This window comes from Carcharodon carcharias, chromosome 5, assembly GCF_017639515.1.
Source record: "Carcharodon carcharias isolate sCarCar2 chromosome 5, sCarCar2.pri, whole genome shotgun sequence".
Taxonomy (NCBI): domain Eukaryota; kingdom Metazoa; phylum Chordata; class Chondrichthyes; order Lamniformes; family Lamnidae; genus Carcharodon; species Carcharodon carcharias.
Window position 1 is genome coordinate 129,635,050 of NC_054471.1, and position 20,545 is coordinate 129,655,594.

Consider the following 20,545-nt stretch of genomic DNA (forward strand, 5'->3'; position numbering starts at 1 on the left):
TGAAATGTTAACTCTGTTTCTGTCTCCACTGATGCAACTAAACCTCCTGAGTATTTCTAGCATTTTTGGTTTTTATATAAGATTTCCGACATCGGCATTATTTTCTTTTTTTGTAAGGTTATAGGGCAATTAGTGATGTTCAAAATTGTGAAGAATTGAAACAGAATAACTAAACACAGACTCTTTCTAGTGTTTGAGGGATCTAGAATGAAAGGACATGATGTAAGATTAAATGTAACATATTTCAGGCAGACTGCATGTCAACATTTTAAATAGATTTAGTAGGAAGATTAAAGAGGGGGATATAAAGGCGTATAGAAATATTAGGTATATGGAGAATGAACAGCAACATGGAGTGTCTGTTTCTGAGTTGTGTTTTCCATGGAACTCTCTCCCTCACCCTCACCCCCCACTCCACTTTCTCTCTCCTTTGTCCTCAGTCTTTCCCACTTCAGTCACTCTCCCCATCTCTTTTCTTACCCGGCTACTTTTCCCCTCATGGACCTTGGCCTAATTATCCCTCTGCTATGTAATGCTGCTTGACCAAAATACAACTTTTGGACTTGACTCCCTGCATGCAGCGCCATAACACATTTCTTTTTGGATGAGTGGCTTCCATTTATCTGGGCCCTAAGCTATACCTCTGAGGAAGAAAGTCAGAAACGAGCATTATCTGGCTGTGATGAGTGCGATTCAGCGTTGCAGCCACACAATAAATTGTGCAGTCAATTTGCAGCCACCTAGGACAAAACATGTCCTTTGAATACCTGATCAGTTCAAATTTCAAAATATGGTAATGATTACAAAGTCACTGAAAAGGCCAGGATGGAAAATCATAAGAAATAGGAACAGGAATGGACCATTTGGCCCCTCGAGCCTGCTCCACCATTCAGTAAGATCATGGCTTGTGTTTCAATTTCTACATTCCCATCTACCCCCAATAACCTTTCATTCCCTTGCTTAACAAGAATTTATCTACCTCTGCCTTTAAAATATTCAATGACCCGGCCTCCACCACCTTCTGAGACAGAGAGCTCCAAAGTCGCACAACCTACTTGAGAGAAAAAAAATTCTCCTCATATCTGCCCTAAAAGGGCGAGCCCTAATTTTAAAACTGTGCCCACTGGTTCTGTGCCCACTGGTTCTTGTGGTTCAACCACAAGAGGAAACATCCTTTTGACATCTACCTTGTCAAGGCCATTTAGGATCTTGTATACTTCAATCAAATTCCCCCTCACTCTTCTAAACTCAAGTGGAAACATGCCTAGTCTGTCCAAGCTTTCCTCGTTCCAGGTATCAATCTAGTAAACCTTCTTTGAACTGCCTCCAATGCGTTTACATCCCTAAATAAGGAGACCAAAACTGCACAGAAGTATTTGAGGTGCAGTCTCAACAAAGCCCTGAATAGCTGAAGCACAACAGCCTTACTTTTATGTTCAATCCCTCTCCTAATAAAGAATAACATTCCATTAACCTCCTTAATTACTTGCTGTACCTGCATACTAACTTTTTGTGTCTCATACTAGAGCATCTAGATCCCTCTGTACCTCATAATTATGCAGCCGTTCTCCATTTAAGTATTACGCTGCTTTTTTGTTCTTACTGCCAAAGTGAACAACTTCACATTTTGCCAGACCTTTGCCCACTCATTCAACCTAACTATATCCATCTGCAACCTCCTCATATCCTCTTCACAACATACTTTCCTATTTATCTTTGTGTCATCTGCAAAGTTAGCTACTATGTCTTTATGCCCCTCATCTAAGTCATTGATATGAATCGTAAAAAGTTGAGGCCCCAGCACAGACCCCTGTAGGATTTCACTCGTCACATCCTGTCAATCTGAAAAAGACTCATTTATGCATACCTTCTGTTTTCTGCCAGCTAGCCAATCTTCTATCCATGCTAATACGTTACCCACTACACCATGTGCTTTTATATTCCATAATAACCTTTGTGTATCAAATGCCTTCTGGAAATCCAAGTACAGTGCCTCTATAGGCTCCCCTTTATCCAACATGCATGTTACTCCTTCAAAAAACTCCAATAAATTGGTTAAACATGATTTTTCTTTCACAAAACCATGCTGACTCTTCCTGATTGCCTTGAGCTCTTCTAAGTGCCCAGCTATAACCTCCTTAATGATCAATTCTGACAACTTTCCCATGACAGGCGTCAAGCTAACTGGCCTATAGCTTCCTGTTTTTTTTTTACCTCCTTTGAATAGAGAGGTTATATTTGCTACTTTTCCAGTCTGATGGAACGTTTCCAGAATCTAATGAATTTTGGAAAGTTAACACTAGTGCATCAACTATCTTATGAGCCACCTTTTTTAAGACCCTAGGATGTAGCTCATTTGGGATCTGGAGACTTGCCAGCCCTCAGCTCCATCAGTTTGCTCAGTAACATTTCCCTGGTGATTTCAATTTCATCAAGTTCCTCTCTCCCTTTCACCCCCTGATTTGCAGCTAAAATTCCTAAATGACATTTTTTAAAATAATTGCTCCCTGTACATCTCTGCCTCTCTACTGTGCTGTCCTTCTTTAAGGTACAGATAGTCCTTAAAACCTATCTTTCTGAGTAAGCCTCTATCTATCCTAATATCTCATGTGGCTTGGTGTCATCTTGTTTGATAATGCTCTACAAAACATCATGGGATGTTTTACCACATTAATGGCACTATATGAATGCCAGGTTGTTGTTGTTTGGCATGGTGATGTGGGGAAAGGAGCCACTGAGGGCTGCAAGTTGCAAATTTGGGCTGATGTTTGTAGGGAAAATCTGGCTTCAGTATGTCTCTTTCCATTTCCTCCCCAATCATTCAAGTTTCCTCATATCCCCTCATTTCCTTTGTGACTGCTACCCCTCACTCTTTCTACTAAATACCCTACTTGCTGCTTTCTTCTCCTGGTCCTCCTCCTTTGACCTGCTCAACTGCTGTAATTTTCTCTTCCCTTTGCTCCACGGCCACTTAACTCACCTTTAACCTCCCATCCACTTCCACTCATTTTTCCCCCAGGTGGGTGCCAAAGCTAGTGACCCATCACCTTGAACCATTTTTCTCCTGAAATGAAAAAAAGTTGCCTTGTGAGTCTTTCTGTGTATATGTGCCTATCTCGCTCGCTCACGCTTTCTCTCTCTCTGTGTGTCTCTCTCTCTCTCTCTGTGACTCTGATTAACATTCTCTTTTTTTTAAAAAACCCAATGGGCCTGTAATTATGAGAAAAATAGTGTTTGCCATTATTTGTTCATAAATGCATCAATTTGTGGCAAAGTAGATATGTGCCATGCGTTCCAGTTCTCTACAAATTGCTGGGTGATTTGTTAGCCTTGTTAGTCTCTGTTGTTAGCCTTGACAAAATCGAACAAGTTACCATCTTGCAGTGAGACTCCCCATTAAGTTTATGGTGTGTCATAAAATGGCTGAATTTATGACAGTGCAAATTAATCTTTCCTCAGTCATTTAGGACTGGTAATTAATGTCATAAGGACCCTGCTAATGGTGTGATTTATGGTTCTGACATGATGTGCAACCTTGCGACCCACGATTTTCAGCTCTTGATACTCAAATGCAAATTGGATCGATTATTTTAGAAAATAACATTTTTGAATACAGAATATAAGTAATTTAAGACATGATTTGTTATGTTTAGCATATTTGAGAAGCAAAAGATGATTTTGAACCAATAATTCCCAAAACGCTCTACTGCGGGGTCTTCCTTGTCATTTGAGTCTATTGTAGACTAATTGATAGAAATTGATTGTTATGATTAGTCATCAACTCCATTGCCATTGTGTCATGCATTTACTAGGATTTTAGAACGACAAGTATATGGGTGTAAAAGCAAAATATTGTGGATGCTGAAAATCTGAAAAAATAACAGATTCAGTAGTATCTCCAGCATTTTCTGTTTTTATTTGAGAATTATATATGGTCTTTTCTCACCTTGCATTTCCTGCGTTCCTATGAAAGCAGTTCCACTACTAATAATGATGGACGGTGGCTGCTGATTCTATATTTCATGTCAAGAATCTTTTTAAACTTTGCACACCTACCTTGTTATTTGTTCATTAACTTCTGAAAGATCAATATAATGATTCCACATAGCTGAGTTACATTGTCCTCGTCTTCTGCTTGCTCTTTTAAATTGTTTCCTTCCTTTTCCTTTCTGTCTCTTTCATCTCTCTCTTTATGCCTCTTTATTTAATTTGACACTAATTCCGAAATTAATATCATCTGTTTCTTCCTTTATCCTTTTTTTTCATTGGTTAAGCATATTGACTGTTGGACATGACATTCATGAAATTCCAGAAACAGAATTGATATCACTGCATCTTTATTGTTCAGACTTTGAGCAATTTGCAGTGCAATTATAGTGCAATGTGAACAGTAAGATTAAAAAGGTCAATTAACGTTGTTTGCTGAGAGATGCTCCATTGCCACAATTTCTGGCCCATTATCAATATTACCTCAGAGTTTTTGAAAGTTGCTCTCTTGTTCTTGAAAATTATTTGTTGACGAGCTACTGGGCAGAGTTCCATATGTTAGAGGATTACCCCATTCCTAGAGGTGACTGATACATCTGGGAAAATTAGGTACGCTGCTTGTGCTCAAACTGCATGATTCAAATTTAACTTTGAGTCACAACTTTGATCAAAATGGTTGAAACCTGGCCTTTTTGGAAAGGCTTGGAGCCTTTTACTTAAAATTAAAATGATAATGCAAGCAGCAAAAGACACCAAAGACTATTCATATAATAATTTTATAGTGAAATCTAGATTTTAAAAATATTGAAATCCCTATTTTGGGCATTAGAAATCTTTGTCACTGAGAAAACAGGAAAATATTTCAGGTACTATTTTAAGTGAATTGTAGGTACTTGGTAGCGAGATTGCATGATCCTAGTGCAATATATTCTAGTTTCAGAAAATGTGTTTATTTTTTAAATAATGAATATTAAATCCTGATACTGCATTGATGCCAAACAGTGTATTGGCTAGATTCTTATTGAGCAACTGTTATAATTTTTTTATATTTGGCATCCTTTCATTTACAAAAGATGATGGACAAGCAGCAAACAAGCAGATGAGGTGTCTTATGGTGCACCTTTCCTGATGGCTGAAGAGGCCAGTTCTTGAGAGGCAGGTTCTGCCACAGCTATCAGGTGTCATTGCAGGTTGTTGTTTTCAGTGTTGGCATCTGTTGCCACTGGTCATTCTGGTGGTGCATGTCAGCCCACAGGAGGTGTCACCATTTTCCTCTTGTCAGCGAATGACTCCCAGGTTTGACAATTGATGTTTATGGCCCTCATGTCATGCTTGCAAGCATCTTTGAAATGGAGCTTTGGGCATCCAACTGGTTGTCTGATTCTAGCTACCTTACCATACGGAAAGTTCTCGGGTTTGCGACTGTCTTCCATCCTGTGGACAACCTGAGCCTGTCAAGCCGCCTCTATTTGATGCATGCTCACAAACTTGGGAGCTCTGCCTTTGAGAGGATTGCCTCATTTGTGATTTTGTCCTGTCAGCATCTCCTGTCCTGCAGACAGTGAAGAGGGAAATTTTTGAGCTTTTTTTCTCGATAGCTGTAAGTAGTCCATGTTTCACAGCCATAGGAAAAGTGCTGAGAACACAGGTCTTATAAACCATCAGCTCGATCCTAAGGGTCAGCTTGATGTTATTTCATGTGTGCTTCGTGAGTCAGCCAAGGTGGTAGCCGCTTTCCCTATGTGTGCATCAAGTTCTGCATCAAAGGACAGATTGTCTGTCACCATGGACCTGAGGTGGCAGAATTTTCTAACAACTTCAGAGGATAATTTACAATGTAAGCAAAGCAACAATAAGGCCTAATTGGTGTATGAACCAATGGTTTCCATGTTGTGTGGAAGACTTTTTCACATCACGTGTAGTGGATAAGCACTTGTTCATTAAAGCCTTTAAAAAGTCTGCACATAATAGAAAATCAGTAAGTATGATTTAATATTTCATTGCAGAGCTACACATTTATGAATCAGGAACAGATACAGATTATAGTAGGAAGAATGGATCCTAGCCAACCAAAGGAGGTAAGAGTTTTTATGTGGGAATTATTAGATATACACCATATTATTGCAGATGTCAGTGTTTCTTGAGTATTTTTTTGTTGTAGTGGCAGGTGAAGAATAAATTACAGAAATGAATGTTTCATCTGGCTTCAACAAACAGGAAAAAAAATAGCAAAATGAACAGTTCAATTTTATAGCACTGGAAAAACTGCCTTTTCTTAGCAAACTCCCTGTATTCTCAACTTACACAGCCTTTCAGTTGCCCATGTAAGCATATGTAACACTAATCTGAGATCTTAATATCTTAATCATTAATATATATACAATATTTTTAATATTGATGTGCTTTGTCTTTAATTGTTAGAACATTTTTATCAGAAATTGATTGAAGTTCCTTTTTTTAGGTTCGACAGGAAGCTTTGCAGACTCTCTGCTGTGCTCCTCCATCCGACGTATTAAATTGTGACTGCTGGGCTACTCTCCGCAAGCACCTTGCAGCGGCTCTTTCAGATCCGGACTCTGCACTGAGTGTAATTAATCAAAAATAGACACTTCAATTTACGAAGCATTGATAAGCAACTATTAGATTTAGAATTCAGTAAGACTTGATCAATAAACAAAAATGTTTAATTATAAATAATTCTCTCTTTGCCATACATTTACTAAGATGATTTGGAATCTATTAGGGATGCAATCCTCCTGCTTATGTAATTCAAATGGCAAAAACAGTCGTTAGTAGTACAGAACTTGAGTACTGCTGAAAAAAAAGACATGTTGAAGCTTTTTGTCTTGTACTCATCAAGACACTTCGGTTGAATACCAATATAAGGTGAAAACAATTTATTCTGCATGTTAAGAGAGTGCTGATTGGTTGGCAAGTGGACTCTGGTAGAGGTGTTGCCGTGGAGACTGCATCAGTGATGGTGACTGATAGTTAACTGCCAAGCATTGATTGAAATTTAAACCAGGCAGCTTGACTCTGGTCAAGGCATTGCCTTGAGGAATGAGTCAGTGAATGGCTGCCACTTATTTTGTTCAGATGAAGCAGACACAATGTGTGTACATGTTCCTTCTGTCTGTAAAAACAGGGCCCTGTGCTTTAATATATGTAGCTTCCAGCACACACAAGTGCACCACACTGCGAGTCTGACTGACAATCTTAAATTGGTTGTCAGTGTAATTCTTAGCACGCTGAGGATTATTTAGCAAATGTTGTATAATCGTGGAATCACATCGAATGTTTGATACTGTGTTTTGAGTTTTGCAAGCATGGGCTGGTTGGGTAGGGTCTGTACCTTGCCTGTTGCGAACAGTGGCTTGGACATACTGTTTGAGACGATCCTTCAGTCTTTGGGAGGTATGGTCTACATACCTAGCATCACACTGGTACTGAAATTCACATACCACGTTACTCATTTGTCTGATAGGCAGAACGTCTTTTGACTTGATGGCAGCGTCCTGTTAGTGGCGAATACACTCATGTTGCTATTGCACAGTAGCAGTGTGAAACAGCTAGCTAGCAACCATTGTGTGAATCAGTATTCATTGAACTTCTGAACTCGGCAACGCATGTAGCTAAGTTCAGTTTTAATGATGCCACGTATGCCCAAATAAATGGTGTTTCCATGGGATCCCCTCTAAACTCAACTGTTCCAGACATCTTTGTTGAGTTCCATGAGAAACGGGTCTTCAATGGAATGACACCAAACATCCTACCCCTTGAATATTTCCAATGTGTGGGTAATAATTTTGCTATATTTAAATCAGCAACTGCATGTAATAATTTCCTTATTTGTCTTAATGGGCTCCATCCTGCATTCAAGTTCACCTTTGAAATGGAGCAGTCAAATGAACTTCCCTTCCTTGACATCCTAGTTGAGAAATCTGACCAGAGTTTCTCTACACAGTTTACCCCAAGCCTACCTTCATTGGTCAGTATACGCTATAAGATTGGTTTTATCAGCAACCTTGTAAATAGTGCCTGAGCCATTTGCTCACCTTGCAAGCTTGATGCTGAAATAAGGCGCATCATAGGCATCCTGCAGGATAATGGCTACCCTGATCAGTTCATTTTGCGCTGTATACCATGCAAACTCATGAACGGGCCTAAGGCTTTCACTTTCAGCCCTGAAAAGTTCCAAGTCTACTTCAGATTACCCCAGAAGGGAAAGGTATCAAAAATTTGAGCAACAGGTGAAGCTAGCAGTTTCACGCTGCTACTATGCAGTAGCAACACGAGTGGTATTCACCACTAGCAGGATGCTGCCGTCAACCAAAAAGACATTCTGCTTATCACACAAATGAGTAATGCGATAAATGAATTTCAGTGCCAGTGTGATGCTAGCTATGTAGGCTGTACGCCCCAAAGACTGGCAGATCGTATCAAACGGCATGCCCCAGTCGCCGTTTGCAACAGGCAAGGTACAGACGGTACCCAACCAGCCCTTACTTGCAAAACTCAAAACACAGTGTCCAACATTAGATGTGATTCTGTGATTGGACAACATTTGCTAAATAATCCTCACTGTGTTAAGAATAAGGCTGAAAACCAATTTAAGATTGTCAGTCGGGCTAGCAGTGTGGCTCATTTGCATGTACTGGAAACTACATATATTAATACACAGAGCCCTGTTCTTTGCAGACAGAAAGAACATGTACACACATTGCACCTGTTTCAGCTAAACAAAATAAGTGACAGCCATTCACTGGTTCATTCCTCAGAGCAATGCCTTGACCAGTCAGGGTCAAGTTGCCTGGTTTAAATTTCAAACAATGCTTGGCAGTTAACTGTCATTCACCATCACTAGTGCAGTCTCCATGGCAACACCTCTACCAGACTCCATTTGCCAACCAATCAGCACTCTTCACGTGCACTATAAATTGTTGTTTTCCCCTTATGTTGGTATTTTTGCGAAGTGTCCTGATGAATGCAAGATGAAAAAGTTTTTTCCAGCAAAACTTAAATATTAAAAACTTGGATTTTTGGAAAAAATGTGTATCCCTGGCCACACTTTCTTGCATTCATAAAGTAAATCTTCAAAAGGGCACTCGAGGATGAGGAAAGATCGTTTCTGCTCTGATGTGGAGAAATTATTTGATATGACAACAACATATTTATGTAGCACCTTTTAATATAATAAAACATCCCAAGGTGCTACACAGGAGCATTATAAAACAATATGGCACTAGGTCATATAGGAGATATTGGGTCAGATGACCAAAAGCTTGGGCAAAGAGGCAGGTTTTAAGGAGAAAAGGGAGGTAGAGAAGTGTAAGAAGGGAATTCCAGAGAATAGGGTGTAGTGAGCTGAAAGCATGGCCACCAGTGATGGAGCAATTAACATTGGGGATGCTGAAGAGGCCAGAATTAGGTGAACACATATCTCTGATTGTAAACAGAGATAAGGAGGGGGATTTGAAAATAAGGATGAGAATTTTAAAATCAAGATGTTGCTTGACCAGGAGCCAATGTAAGTCAGCAAGCACAGGAGTGATAGGTGAACAGGACTTGCTCTGAGTTCAGATATGGACAGCAGAGTTTAGAATGATCTCAAGTTTACGGAGAGTAGATTGTGGGGGACCAGCCAGGAATATACTGGAATAGTCAAGTCCAGAGGTAACAAAGGCATCGATTAGGGTTTCAGCAGCAGATTAGCTGAGGCAGGGTTGAAGCCAAATGGCGTTACAGTGGCGCAAATAGGTGATCTTAGTGATGTCACAAATATGTGGTTGTATGATCATCTTGGGGCCAAATATGATGCCATTATTGCAATTTGGAATAGATTGGTTTGGTCTCAGACATTTGCCAGGGATAGGAATAGAGCTGGTTGCTAGGGCATGTGATTTGGACCGGGGATGAAAAATAATGACTTCCGTCTTCCTGGTATTTAATTGGAAAAAAGTTCTGCTTATTACATACGTATATACATGCAAATTAAGAGCAGTAGGCCACTCAAGCCTGCTCTGCCGTTCAATAAGATCATGGCTGATCTGACTGTAACCTCAACCCCACATTCCTGCGCCCCCGATAACCTTTCACCCCTTTGTTAATCAAGAAGCTTATCTAGTTCTGCCTTAAAAATATTCAAAGACTCTGCTTCCACGAACTTTTGAGGAAGGGAGTTCCAAAGACTCACTACCCTCTGAGAAAAAATACTTCTCCTCATCTCTGTATTAAATGAGCGACCCCTTATTTTTAAACAGTGACTCCTGGTTCTAGATTCTCCCACAAGAGGAAACATCCCCTCCACATCAAATGCCTTCTGGAAATCTAAGTACAGTACATCCACCAGTTCCCCATGTGACTGCTTCAAAGCACTCCAATAAATTAGTTAAACATGAGTTCCCTTGTACAAAACTATGTTGACTCTGCTTGATTAATTTGAAGTTTTCTAAGTACCCTGCTATAACATCCTTAATAATAGCTTCTAAAATCTTCCCTATGACGGATGTTAGGCTAACTGGCCTGTAGTTTCCTGCTTTCTGTCTCCCTTCCTTTTTGAATAAAGGAATTATATATGCTATCTTTCAATCTAACGGAACCTTCCCCAAATCTAGAGAATTTTAGAAAATTGAAATCAATGCATCAACTATCTCTCTAGCTACTTCTTTCAAGACCTTAGGGTGATGTCCATCCAGACCTGGTACTTATCACCTGCAGTGCCAGCAATTTGCTCAAACCACTTTCCTGGTGATTGTAATTTTCTTGGGTTCCTTCCATTCCTGATTTACAACTATTTCCAGGATGTTACTTGTGTCCTCTATAGTGAAGACCGAAACAAAATACACGTCAGCGTGCTTTCCCGCCAACATGGATGGACGATACGGTGGGGTTCCAAGAGCCTGGTGGGGTGGCCTTTTTTATATGCTAATGTATTACAATTAGCTCCCCGCCGACTGATGGTGGGAAATACGGCCCGCCGTTGGTGGGCTGAGCGGGAGATCGCGACCTGCCTTCACACCGTCGTGAAGTGGGTCCCGCCATATTTTCCGCGCACGCCACCTATCATGCTTGCTGCCAGTGGGCTTGGAATATTCCTCCCATAGAGCTGCATAAGTAGTGGCAAACCTTTAAAGAAATAATTCAAAATTATCAGTGAAAACACATTCCATTCTGGGGAAAATCCCATGTGAAAAGTGATCCATCCTTGGCTGACAAAAAAAGTTGATCATTTTACATTAAAGGAGGCTTAAATATTTTGAAAAAGCCTGAGGATTGGGTGAGTTTTAGAATCCAATAAAGGTTGACTGAAAAATTGATGAAAGGGGAAAAAATAAAATGAGTGTCAACTGGCAAGAAATGAAGAAACAAATTGTAAGTGTTCCTGTAAACACGTAAAAGAGAGTAGCAAAAGTAAATGTTGGCCCCTTATAGGCTAAGATAGGAGAAATTATAATGGAGGATAACAAAATGGGTAGGGACTTTAATTATTTTACAATTATTTTTTATCTGTCTTCACAGCATAAAGATACAAAAAGCATACCAAAAATAGCAGGGAGCCAAGGGGTTAATGAGATTGAGACACTGAACGTAATTAGTATGAGTAGAGGAAAAGCACTGGAGAAACTAATGGGACTGAAAGGCAACAAATACCCCTACCCTGGTGGCCTACGTCCTAAGGCACTAAGACCAATGGCTGCAGAGATAGTGAATGCATTTGTTATGATCTTCCAAAATTTCCTAGATTCTATAATGGACCCAATGGATTGGAAGTTAACAAATGTAAAACTGCTGTTCAAGAAAGAAGGGAGGTAGAAAGCTGAACTACTGGCCAGTTAGTGTGTCATCATTGGGAAAATGCTAGAATTTCTTATTAGTGGTGTTAATAGAAAATCATAATTATATTAGGCAGAGTCAAGGTAGGTTTTATGAAAGGGGGGAAATTGTGTATGACAACTTAGAATGTTTTGAAGATGTAGCTAACACGGTAACCAGTGGATGTAATATATCTGCATTTTCAAAAGGCATTTGATAAGGTATTACATAAAAGGTTATTGTACAAGATAAGCAGTTGTGGGGTTGGAGTAATATGGATAGAGGTTAACAGACAGAAAGCAAAGCTTTGAGTTGGCAGGCTATAGCTAGTGCGGTGCCACAAAGCCAATGCTGGGGCCTCAGTTATTTACAATCTCTACTAATCATTTAAATGAACCTACCAAGAGTAATATATCCATGTTTGCTAGCGATACAAAACTAGATGGGTCAGTAAGCTGTGAGAAGACTGCAAAATGATACAGTCAGTGAGTAGGCAATAGGGTGGCAGATAAAGTGTAATTTTTTTCTTTATTCATTTATGGGATGTGGCCAGCATTTATTGCCTATCTCTAATTGCCCTTGAGAAGGTGGTGGTGAGCTGTCGTCTTGAACTGTTGCAGTCCATGCAGTGTAGGTACACCCACATTGCTGTTAGGGAGGGAGTTCCAGGATTTTGGCTCAGCAATGTATTTCCAAGTCAGGATGGTGTATGGCTTGGAGGTGAACTTGCAGGTGGTGATGTTCCCATGTGTCTGCTGCCCCTGTCCTTCTAGATGTTTAGTGGCAGGGTTTGGAAGATGCTGTCTAAGAAACTTTGGTGAGTTCGTGCAGCGCATCTTGTAGCTGGTACACAGAGCTGCCACTACACACTGGTGGTGGAGGAGTGAATGTTTGTAGACGGGGTGCCAATCAAGTGGGTTGCTTTGTCCTAGATGGTGTCAAGCTTTTTGAATGTTGTTGGAGCTGCACTCATCCAGGCAAGTGGAGAGTATTCCATCACACTCATGACTTGTGCCTTGTAGGTGGTGGACCAGGCTTTGGGGAGTCAGGAAATGAGTTACTCACCACAGGATTCCCAGCCTCTGACCTGCTCTTGTAGCCATAGTATTTATATGACTAGTCCAGTTCAGTTTCTGGTCAATTATAACCCCCAGGATGTTGTTAATTGGGCACTCAGTGATGGTAATGCCATTGAATGTCAAGGGGTGATGATTCGATTCTCTCTTGTTAGAGATGGTCATTACTCGGCACTTGTGTGGCACGAATGTTACTTGCCACTTATCAGCCCAAGCCTGGAGATTGTCCAGATCCTGCTGCATTTGGACATGGACTGTTTCAGTATCTGAGGAGTCACATATGGTGCTGAACATTGTGAAATCATCTCCACTTCTGACCTTCCAATGGATGAAGGTCATTGATGAAGCAGCTGAAGATGGTTGGTAATGTGGGGAAGTGTGAGGTTATTCACTTTGGAAGGAGGTATAGAAAAGCAGAATATTTTTTAAATGTAGAAACACTTTTAAATGTTAACGTTCAGAGGGATTTGGGTGTCCTTGCACACGAAGCACAAAAAGTTAGCATGCAGCTACGTTAAGCAATTAGGAATGCAAATGACATGTTGGCCTTTATTGCAAGAGGATTTGAAGTACAAGAAGGAGTAGGTCTTACCTTGTACAGGGCTTTGGTGAGATCACACCTGGTGTGTTGTACACAGTTTTGGTCTCGCTATCTAAGAAAAGATATATCTGACTTGGAGACGATACAGCTAAGATTCACTAGATTATTCTTGGGATCAGAGGGTTGCTCTATGATAGCTTGAGTAAATTGAGCCAATATTCTCTATCGTTTAGGAGAATGGGAGATGACCTCATTGAAATTTAAGATTCTGAAGGGGCTTGATAGGGTAGGCACAGAGGTTGTTTCCCTGGATGAGGATTCTAAAACTAAGGGCCGTAGTCTCCAGATAAGGGGTTGATTGATTAAGACCAAGATGAGGAGAAATTTCTTTATTGGGAGGGTTGTGAATGGTTGGAATTCACTATGCTAGAGGGCTGTGGATGCTCAGTCATTTAGTATATTCAAGGCTGAAATAGGTAGATTTTTGGACTCCTGACTATGGAGATTGGGTGGAAAAGTGTAATTGGAGCTGAAGATCAGCCACAATAGTATTGAATGACAGACGAAGCTTGAGAGGCTGTATGGCCTATTCCTGTTCCTGTTTCTAATGCCGTTAAAGCATTTCGAAGAGGACAAGAAAAGATGCATTGGGATTTTTTTTATCCTCCCATGGGATGTGGGTGTTGTTGGCAAGGCCAACATTTGTTGCCCAATCTGAATTGCCCTTGAACTGGGTGACTTGCTAGGCTATTGCAGAGGGCAGTTAAGAGTCAACTGCATTGCTGTGAATCTGGAATCTCATGTAAGCCAGACTGGGTAAGGATGTCAGATTTCCTTCCCTAAAGGGCATTAGTGAACCAGTTGGGTTTTTATAGTTGTCATGGTCATTATTTTTGAGAGTTGCTTTATATTCCAGATGTATAAATTGAATTTAAATTCCGCCAGCTGACATGGTGGGTTTTGAATCCCTGTCCCCAGGATATTAGCCAGGGCTTCTGGATTACTAATCCAGTAACATGACCACTACACCACCATCCCCCCAATATGAGGGAGGCAACAGGAGTGTGAAGTTGTAAAATAATTATAGACTTAAGACGTTATTTTATAATTCCTTTCACTTCCTATATTAAAGAGAATTGGATTTTGTGCACGGTCTCATTTCTGTACTACCATAGCTTGGGAAAAATGGGTCTTCAAAATTTGATTTTTGCTCAGTTACTGATCTTTCCTTGTACTAGCAAGATTGTAAGTAGAAATAATTAGAGTGACAAGAGAGAGAAAATGGGAAGGGTTATCCACATGTTGCATGTTTCCTGGCAAGTATCTTATTAATCCAGGTATTTGGGTGAGGGTGGATCAGGCTCAAGTGGAAAATAATTTACATTTATTAGGGTTTTTATGATACTTGAAATTGAGGAGTTATCTCTGTGTAGACCACCAAAAGTGGATGAACTGGTCAAATCTATTGATCACTCAACCTTCCAAATTAACCTAAATTTGGCAAAATTCAAGTTTTTGCAAAAGACCGTGTGATTGCTTATTGTTCAAAGCAAGTTTAGTTTCTTAAGAAAAAATGCTTATATAGAATTGCTCTTGATAAGAATCCATCCCCCAATACATCAGAGCTGATTGATTTGAACCACATATTTCTAAATTAAAGCCCAGCTTTAATTGTTCAGTTCTGTAAATACTAAGGGTGGAATCATCCCAGATTTGCACTAAGCGCAGCACTGGGCGTGAAAAAAGTCGTTTTACCCGCTGGCTGCAACGGTGGGTTTTTGTGCTGTATTGTGCCCTTCCTAGTGTGTCCTGCCTCATTAATAATGGATTCATGGGAAAAGCTGGTTTGCTGGTGGGGTGCCTCTGATTTGCCCACCCCGCCGTCGCCTTAGGCCTTGAATAATCCAGGCGCCATATTTAAAGCGCGCCCCTGCACAAAGCTAGCACTCAAGGGATCGATAGCTGCTAGAAAGCCATGAGCAAAGACCAGCAAACAAGGTGACAAATCCAGGATGGGAGGCAGTGGCAGCAGGGGTCCGTGCAAAAGAGGACAGCCACCCTGTGTCGAAAGATGATGAATGATCTCCTCGGTTCCGCCAGGGTAAGTCACTTTTCTCATCACACTCAGTTCACACACTCAGATCCATCATTCAGCCACAGGGATCTCAGTCACTGTCAGTTCAAGGGACATCACCATGCACTCGCTAATACACACCTTCATCTTCCCTGCGGATTGTGTCCTCATCCCGCCCATGACAACACTCACCACCCACACATGCCAGGCATCCTCCTCATCTGGCCTGGCAGGCATCCTGCTTACATTCTGTCTCCATCTGTATTCATGCAGGACAAGCTGACACACAACAAAAGAGAGAGGTCACAGACTGGTGGAGGAATGCCCGACATCAAGGTGATCACAGACTTTGAAAATAGTCATCCAGCTGGCTGGCGATGATTTGGACCGTTCCTGTGCTGACAGTGAGGTTGGCTGTGCTCAACCAAATGAGGACCCAGCATGCAACATCTATCAGACACCCATGCTGTGAGTCAGTTCCCGTGTTGCGCAGTCCCCTGCCATGCATTAATTGTCTCTCCTTGATTTCGCAGATGTATCTGGGAAGTAGCCCAGAGGGTCCAGGAGCCAGGTCCTTGACTCAAACCCCGAAGACAGCTGGGAAGAAGAATCTGATGATATCCTAATTGAAGACCTGTCACACTACTTACCCACGCACCTCAATGGGACCTAGCTCTAGAGTAGCCTCAGGAGTCACAACCTGGTGAGTGCATTATACTTTGATCCACAGCAGGCGGTGGCAGGGACTTCCCAGGTTTCTTGTAGTCAGAGGACTGCTGGAGGCCAGAAATCATATGAGTCCAAGTCAGATGAGGAGCCTCTGGGCTCGGTCATACCTCAATTGCTGATGCTGCAAAGGCAAGCTCAGAAACACCAGGCAGGGACGTCCGCTGCACTCCTAAGATTACAAGGTACGATGGAGGAGTCCATCCGCCTTCATTCCGAGGTGATAGCGTTGGCATGCCAACGCACCGAAGTGAACACTGGTAGGATGTCGCCACCATGGAGACCTTTGTCCAGGACATTGGTCCTGCACTGCTGTGCGGGCTGAACTCCGTTGCTGAAGCCATAGTTGGCCTCCAACAGTGTCGACGTAAGAGGGCTGCGGGGCACTTTGATCTCATTCCTGCTTCCCTTTCTCCTCCAGGAGTCAGCCAGGGTCCCTCAGTCACCCATAGCGAGGAGGACCAACAGCTCAACGCCCTGGTGCCATCCACGCAGGTGACTCTGGGAATGTCTGGCCGATCCCAATCCCCTATTCCTGTGACTTGTGCAGTTCCAGCTTAGCAGGCTAAGGAGGGTGCAACTGGCCCATAGCAGGACCCCCAAAGCAGGCTGGGGCCCTCCAGTTCTTGGCCCTCCAGAGTATGCCTGCCAAGCTCATCATAGACTGGACATAGCAGTCAGCATGCTGCATCCACCTCCACCGTGGATGTCCAGGGAGCAGGGTTAGGACTGTTAAACAGATGAAGTTGTACAGCCTGGGCACTGGTGTTAATAATCAGTTTTACACGATGTTCACTATTATAAATAAACTCCCAAGAATGTCTCCTTGCCTATGGCCCTTTGTTATGATGAGGAGTGTTTGTGTCACTCAGATATGAAATTTTGGTTCCTGCAGAAGATAAAGGCAGGTGTCTCAGTCCAGGGCCTCTCCGCTGTGCTTTGTGCAGCCTTCAGACTAAAGTGATGGTCTGGCCTCACACTCACTGGACATATTGGTGATGCCTGCACCTCGATTGTCATTACTGTGAGAATGTTGTGGGCTGGCCTAACAGAGCTCCATCGTTCTCTGTGTGCTCTCAGCACCTTTTTAGGTGCAACTGGTCAGCATCTGCGACTGATGATGGTGTGCTCCTCAAGGGGGACAGGTGCTGATGGCTGACAAAGGATCAGGTGCATTTAAAGTTTCACGGCTGCGTATCCATGATATGACTCTGATCAGAGTGCAAGCGAGATGCCCTTTGCCCCCATGAATGTCTGATTCCTGTCAGGCTATGTGAAGCTCTATGGAGTGTCCTCACTGCATGTTGTCACCATCATCCTGGAATCTGGCAACTTTAGGGCCTCCACTGCGTTGCCATGACATGAACCTGAGACTAAGGGTATGTGCGCTGCCATCAGCCACACAGGAATCAAACATTTACAGCTACGAGGTGAGGATGTCAGGACTTTCCTTACTGCATCTCGTCATCATCCTCCACGAATCTTGCTGCTATGAGGGCCTCCCGAACATGCCTACCTCACCTGGCCAATGCAATAGCCTGATCACTGGCATCCCCTTCAGCGTCCTCCTCAGAGGAGATGTGCAGCTCTTCCATCTCCTCCTCAGCCAGATCCTTCCACTGTTGCAGTGCCAGGTTTTGTAGTGTGCAGTAAGCTACAATGATAATGATGCGCGTCACCCTTGGTGGACTGTATTTCAGTGCCCCATCAGACCTGTCGAGGCACTGGAACCTCATTTTCAAAATGCCTATTGTTTGCTCCACCAAAGTCCGGGTCGCATCATGAGCTTCATTATACTGTTGCTCTGCTGCAGTCTGAGGCCGTTGCTGGGGCATCATCTGCCACGTCCTCTCTGGGTAGCCCTGGACCCCGGGGAGCCAACCCTTCAACCTCTCTGGACCCAGGAAGATGTCGGGGATCTGAGACCTACTAAGGATGTCGGAGTCGTGGATGCTCCCTGGAAATGGTGAGTAGACCTGTAGGATGTGCTTGTGGTGGTCGCGTACCAGCTGAACATTCAGTAAGTGGAAGCCCTTGCATTGACGTGGTTAACTGCTTGTTGCCACAGAGATCTAAGCACCATGTGAATTGGTGGCACCCTGTACCTGTGCAAAACCAGAGATCTGCGCAAATCCCAACGCTTTCTGGCTACCTGGCTTTCCAGATCCAGGTTGAAATGCACAAAGCTCTGTGCCTTTGCGAAGATGCTGTCCATGACCACTTGGATACGCTTATGCATGGAGGCTTGCGAGATCCCGCACAGGCCACCTGTGGAGCCCTGGAAGGAGCCACTGGCATAAAAATTAAGTGCCGCGATCACTTTCAGGCTACTGGCAGCGGGTGCCCTCTGTCCTTATGGCATCAAATCCTGCAACGGGTGGCATATGACTGACCAGTTCCTTAGACATACGCAGTCTTTGGCGACATTCTTGATCATCTGCAGGAATGATAGGGTCTAGAGAGACACCTACAAGCGAGGTCTCTGTGCATCTTCAGCTGCATATGCAGCAGGCCCTGCTGCCCCTTCATCTTGAGGGAGTTGCTCCTCCCTTTGTGAGCCAGGTGCTTCCACCGCGCTCCTCTACTTCTCTGCTCCCTGTAAGCCATGCTAAACCACCAGGCTTCATGATCCTGATCAGAGCTTTCAGCTCTGAAGAAGGGCCATACAGAATTGAAACGTCAACTGTTTCTCTTTCCACAGATGCTGTCAAACCTGAGTTTTTCCAGCACTTTCTGTTTTCATTTCAGATTTCCAGCATCCATAATATTTTACTTTTATCCATGATCCTGATGTTCTTCTCCTGCAGGATCAAAGAGAGAGTTGCGTGGGTTACCATCATCTGTGTCCTGAGAAACTCTCTTGGTTAAGTCTGAAGGCTCCTTCACGCATGCCGAAGAGTGCTGGCCACCACTTGAATGGCCAGTATGTAGTTCACTTCATGGTTGTCCAAAACTCCGCTCTCCTCCGTTTCACTGCACATGATTGATTTTGGCATCTTTTGTCACTGGCCTACATGCTGTGCTCTCAGCTCAGGCGTTCTCCTAACCCGCACTGCAAGGCTGCACTGTTAGCTTGAACCATGATGAGACATTGCAAGGGGCTGTGAGCGCCTCCAACAGGACTTTGCCATAGCTACCTTTTGCAAGGGGATTTTACAACTTACCCAGTCGACCAATTGTTCTTTTTCCCCCTAAAGTGCACATTAATTTGCAATCTACTCTCAAGGGGTGAAATGTTCTGGAGTATTTGATGGCACTTTTATGCTTTTGCATTGCTTGAGTGGGCAGAAAAGCTTTAGAGGACCACCTCCAAGGATGTCAATAGAGCTCCTGCTGAATGGTCTCAGCTCTGCAAGACTGCTAATTTCTGACAATCTTCTCCAGGTGCGTAGCTGCTTCCCTCTTCCCCCAGCATGTGCTTGTGCACTTCCTTCAGTCTGTGTTGACTTGCCCACCCCCCACCAGAAAGCCAGCTGGAAAAAAGCAACTTGTCTGTGCCCACCATCACCACCAACCCCCCCCACCCCAGTTTTGAAACATTGCACACTGATCTGCCCAGACGATCCGGTGTGGGGGGATAATTCCAGTGAGAGGGGCATATAATGAGATGCTCAGGCATTGAAATTAGGTTCCCAGAAATGCGGTCCGCTATTGATAGGTGGAGCGGATGATTGCACACTATTCCCATGGTGCCATGAAACCATTTTTTGGCTTTCTCACCATATTGTTCCCACCTCTCCCCACCCCCCCCCGCAACCCGCATGATGCCCACCGCCAGTGGGACTGGACGATTCCGCCCTAAGTATTTGTGTGTTCCTGGATGGCTAGTAAAATTTCTAGACGCATACAATGGTGATGGAATGTTAGATGATTTAAAAATGATGCATTGTACTCATTTTCTTTAGGAAAAAAGCCTACGATTTTATGCAAAAACATTTTCATCATCACCATTCACCATTACGAGAGAAACCTACACAAGTCTGGGTATGGTTTAAAAAATTGCTTGCGTTTTAAAACTTATAAAACGTTTCTCAAGTTTTGACATTTAAATCTGTTCTTTGTGGCTTGATGATAAGAATGTGTCTTGTTGCAATGTTTTAAAAAAATCTATATTAACTGTATATACACACAACAAACTCTGGTGCCTAGGGTTGTTGGAAGAGTAGTTTATCTCCTGGCTCCACTTATTAGAAATAAAGTGAAATCCAACTGAATGTTGAGGAGATAATATAATAATATCACTGGTATACATTTGATGCCCATTTGATATGAATAGTTTACAGTTTTAATATTGTTCACTTTTGATTTTCCAATTTTATGATCTACTCA

At 42.6% G+C, this 20,545-nt stretch overlaps 1 protein-coding gene across 12 annotated transcripts in view; it reads left to right on the forward strand.

The window, feature by feature from the left end:
* The window catches only part of tbc1d32 (TBC1 domain family, member 32), a 418,366-nt gene that overhangs the window by 77,914 nt on the left and 319,907 nt on the right, over nt 1-20,545 (forward strand). For all 12 annotated transcript variants that reach the window (XR_005942968.1, XR_005942970.1, XR_005942972.1 and 9 more), the window contains 3 exons: nt 5,994-6,065; nt 6,449-6,574; nt 20,122-20,200. Coding sequence is in view for 7 of the 12 variants with exons in the window: in XM_041187465.1 (XP_041043399.1) it covers nt 5,994-6,065; nt 6,449-6,574; nt 20,122-20,200 (277 nt within the window). In the remaining 5 variants the exon portion in view is untranslated. The remainder of the gene's footprint in view (nt 1-5,993; nt 6,066-6,448; nt 6,575-20,121; nt 20,201-20,545) is intronic.